The sequence below is a fragment of the Gavialis gangeticus genome, unplaced genomic scaffold (genome assembly GCF_001723915.1).
Source record: "Gavialis gangeticus isolate Ggan-Ray unplaced genomic scaffold, GavGan_comp1, whole genome shotgun sequence".
Taxonomy (NCBI): Eukaryota; Metazoa; Chordata; order Crocodylia; family Gavialidae; genus Gavialis; species Gavialis gangeticus.
In genome coordinates, this window is record NW_017728993.1 from 46,798,701 (window position 1) to 46,803,475 (window position 4,775).

At 39.1% G+C, this 4,775-nt stretch overlaps 1 protein-coding gene across 1 annotated transcript in view; it reads right to left on the bottom strand.

The window, feature by feature from the left end:
- Positions 1-4,775, bottom strand: part of DBT (dihydrolipoamide branched chain transacylase E2) — a 45,356-nt gene continuing 40,581 nt past the window's right edge. The window contains exons 9-11 of the mRNA XM_019501689.1: positions 3,708-3,899; positions 3,402-3,473; positions 1-1,539 (exon numbers count right to left, since the gene is read on the bottom strand). Coding sequence (XP_019357234.1) covers positions 1,372-1,539; positions 3,402-3,473; positions 3,708-3,899 — 432 coding nt within the window. The 3' untranslated portion in view covers positions 1-1,371. The remainder of the gene's footprint in view (positions 1,540-3,401; positions 3,474-3,707; positions 3,900-4,775) is intronic.

Genomic DNA, 4,775 nt, shown 5'->3' on the forward strand with positions numbered 1-4,775 from the left:
TTCTCCCTCCCACTCCACATCCTCATCACCCTGTCCTAGTTATGCTAGTACACCAGAGATTCTGCCTCTGGTTTCATGCATCTTGCACCATACTCCCTTGCTTCTTAGGATCCCTTGCTTGCAGGTAACTTTGGTCTACCAACTCGGGACCTCAGCTGCAAGGATATTTGGCCACTATTTATCCTCCAGAAAAGAGATGAATCTCTTACAAAATCTCCATTTTTGTCCCTCAAATTAATACTGTTGTGTGCATGACTTTTTCCTGCATTATTCTGGCAACTTCAGGTTCTCTGAAAAGTCTGTATGCACAACAGTTGCCTTTGTATCTCATTTCCCAATAAGTGCTTCCCATCTTCACCACCCTTTTTGTTTGCTCCCTGTTCTGGAAGTGAATCTTATCTGCCATCTTATTTACATCTGAATTTAGAGATGATTAATTTAAGCCAGATGCTCTATTAACATTAATTCTGCTTCTGTATCACATCAGTCTCTCACACCATGGTACCTGCACTTGTCACATTGTTTATGATTACCATAACCTAACAACTAATAGGATACTTAATCATGACAGCCTTTCATAGGCAGTGGCTTCTCAAAAGAAAAATTTCTAGTAAGAGGAGTATTTAAGCAACTGTAAATACTTTCAACCCAAAGGAGTGTGCTATAAAAAGAAAAAAAAAGTTCTAAAGAGAGCTGTTGGATGCCCGTAAATATTTTCAAATTGTGCACTAAGCCAATCATTAAGGATGCTGACAACTCCCTTGCCACTGGATATAGAGCACCTGGGCTAAGAACCCCCCAGGTGCAAGACAGTTAAAGAAAGATGAAGAGAGGAAAAGCTAGCACCATTAAAAAAAGTTTATTGGACATCTACAATGGGAGCATAAAGGCATTTTATTTGCACATTAATTTTTGCATAATTTCTTTTAGGAACTTGGTGATACTCCTTTTACTTTGTTAAAATAAACTCATATGTCTACCCAGGAATAACTGTAACTATTTCCTTTCTATGCAGTTTAAAAGTATTGCAGATGTACAGAAAACTGTCAGTCGATAATGTCAGTTCAGCAGAAGTCAGCACATGTAATCAGAGTTGGACATTCATAACTTCCCACCACCATATTTAAAAGGCACGCCAAAACCTATTCAGTTTGACAGTCTGATGTAGAGTAACTTGTAGTACTACTCAATTAGATTAAAAAGTATGTAACAGGTTACTGATAGATTGACATAGGTGTTTGAAACCTTTCAACTATGTAACATAATCATATAGTATGAGAAGTAGCAAAGGACATGTACTAGCATAGCTAGCTCTGATAATGTTCATTTCAATCCCCAAAGTTTAAAGACACATTATGTCATTAGTTTTCTTTATCTAAGATCTAGCAGCATGGAAGCAGGGTTCTCCAAATAGGATTTCCATAAATTAGAAAAACGGGCCATTGTAGCTCCATCAATAATACGATGATCAGCCGACCAGCTCACGTTCATTATCTGTGCTTTAAATATTTCACCTTTCCCATTAAATCGGGGCAGGACCTAGAAATTAAGACATGAAAGAAAAATGGAAACTAAAGATAAACTATATAAGTGCATGAATGTTGGCATTTGTTAAAGCAGACATGATAGAATTTCCATTAATAGAACACAGAGTTTCCCACAACTGTTTGTGTAAGGGGTCTCAAACACACAGGCCACCTGCCACGCCACATATCATTCTGGACATATTTAACTGAGAAATCCCTCCTTGACTCAAAAATATCCTCTTAGGAAGCTCCTCCACAGTTGGTGTTCAAATGACACTTATCTACTAACATTTCCTAAAAGCTTAAGGGGTCATGGGGGAAAACATAAAAAGTATTATTCACCGAGAAAAAGTAGGGTTTATTTGTGCTAATTTGGTTGTCCATGCTAAAGTTTTTAATCATCTAACCATCCAAAGCTCCAAAATCTTTTAAATTCCTAATTCACTAAACAAACCTTAAAAATCAGGAGGATTTTTTTTCAAGTCTTCTCCTGGGTTGAAACCCTGCAATTCTTGTTTCTGCACAAGGGTAATATGGTTCTATAACAACACCTCTCTCCACACACACACATACTTTTTCTGATTACTGTAAGCCAAGAGATTAATAAACACAGACATGTTGATAAAAATCAGAGAAAAGTGGAGCCAGAAGAGAACTTGGAAGATCACCTAGTTCAGTGGAGATCAAACTCTTTGGCAGGCATGGCACAAATTAGCTGCTCACTCTCCCTGAGTGCCACTCCAAATCGCCTTCTGCTGCCTGACTGGCCGCTCTTTCTGCTCCCTGCCCTGTGCCACTGCCCAATCTGCTGTTCTATTTCTGCTTCCTGCCCTGTGCTCCCTGCCTGATCTGCTGCTTTGCTCTCTGCCCTGTGCTGGCTGGCCCCTCCCCAGTCTGCCATGTGTAACACACAGGCTGCCTGTGCCACCTGTGGCACACATGCTGCAGGTTGACCACCCCCATTTAGTCCAACCCCCTGCTTGAGGTAGAATCATTCCTATCTAAACCATTCCATAAAAGTGCTTGTCTAACCCATTCCTAAAACTATACAATCAACCCTGTCACACAACAACGAGGCTTATTGTCCCCAAACACCAAAAGTACCCTCACTTGCCACAAGTAAAGCAGGGGATAAGGGCTGTCAGTGCCCTGCCACTGCAGGGATTGTTAAAATACTGAGGCAAATATTACATGCTTCTGAAAAACAAACCTGGGCCACTGAGAAAAATATTTTTATTTACATGTTTTATGCCTGTGTTCAACCTATTCAGTCTTAAAACAAAAAACACCATAATATTTCAATAACAAAGTTTACAGATTGCTTCTTTGTATCTTACAAAAAAAATATTTTGACTGAAAGCATTTAAGTCAAATAGAAAATTTTCAGTAAACAGTGTCTTACTTTACTCCCATCAAACCATCTATATTCTTGGTTTTAAATCAATATACAGTAAAATCTCTGCTATCCGGTCTTTAACCAACCGGAATACATTAAAGTTTCTGGCCGGCCAGCCGGCTGGCTAGACACCAGCGGGGGTGGGGGAGTGGTAGTGGGGGCAGGGGAAAGCATGCATGTGGTGGCTGCCGCCGCCATCTAGCAACTTGCACTGCCGTTGCTCCGTGTGCAGCAACCACCACCACCCCTCCCACTCCCGGCTCTGCCAGCTGGACGCGGTGGGGGGTGCACAGGGGAAAGCTTGCATCCATCACTCCGCACTGCTGCCGCTCTGTGTGAGGCTGCTGCCACCCCTCCTCCCCCACCTCTGCTCCGTGTTATCTGAAAACCCTGCCTGGTTATTTCCGATAACTGGAGTTTTTACATAACTGGCAATCCCCTTACCCTGAGGATCCTGGATAACAGAGATTTTACTGTACCTGTATCTTCCCAAGAGCTCCAATAGCAACTTCAGGAGGTAGTATCACTGGTTTGGCATAGGTACCACCAATCTAGAAAAGAAAGTCAGGAAAATGAGTTACAGAATAATTCTAAATTGTTCATCTCAAGTAGCAGTATGTTTCTTGTACACTGTGTCATATGCATGTTACAGATAAAAAATACAATTGTCTGAAAAAATAAGTAATAGATATTACGTATATATTGTAAGGAAAAAAATAAATTTAAGAAATAGATCTAGGTGTAAACATTTGTGCTTTTTTTTTTTTTTTTTTTTTTTTACTTACTGTGCCAATATTTGAGAGAGTGAATGTTCCCCCAGTGAGGTCAATTGTTCCCAGTTGGCCTGAAGAACCCAAGGACTGCAGGCGATTTAATTCAGAGGCAATCTCAAACACACTACGGACCTGCACACTTTTCACATTAGGAACAATCAAGCCTTGTTCTGTGTCCATAGCAATTCCAATATTGTGAGAAGCCTACAATAGACAAAGCTATGATAAGTTTTTACTCATCATAAATTATATGTAAATTAATGGCAAAGATAAAATATTATTAAGTTTTAGTTTATGCAAAACAAAATCTTAATATAATGTTCTTAGTATTTTTTTTATCAGGGAAATTTCTGTTGAATGCTAAGCTATACTTTTTAAAGACATCTCTCTCAAGTATTTGCCTTCCAGTCCTGGAATAGTAAAGGCAAACTCCAAACTAATTTTGGAGAGTCTACATTTAGAAAATATAAGTTCCTATGTCCAGAATAGATTGAATGCAAAGGGTGAGACTGATTTAACTCACGCTATTTTGCTAATGAATCTGTGTACACATAATAAAAAAATAACAATTGGGACCTCTGTTGGCAATCTCAACAGCAAGACCAAGACTTGAAAGGAAAGAGAAACTAATAAGTCCTTCAGTCTTCTGGAAAAGTGATACATGAAATGTAAATCAGTGAGATGTTGGAAAGACAATACAAAGAATTTTCCATTGCTGCCACCTAAGCAGTATCATTTATGTAAGAACAAGAGGTTCACACACCTTGTGCATCAACCCACAGGTTTTATAAGAACTAAAATAAATTCACGCAAAACTGAATACAGAAAATGTTTTCTATAGAAGAACCCAAATAATAAACTGTATTTTGTTTTAAATATTACACTTCCCACCTTTCTTAATACCAGCAAATCCAACTTGTCTTGATCTTTTATAGAAAGGTGTTAAATCAGGATTAGCAGCTAGAACAGTTGAACTATTGCCATCATAACAAAATACTTGTCCTCCTTAGTTTTGAGGGAGCAGGTTTTTCACTTGGAATGCCTGGTCTACTGTCGGAGAGAAGAGAAAGAGACCAGTGT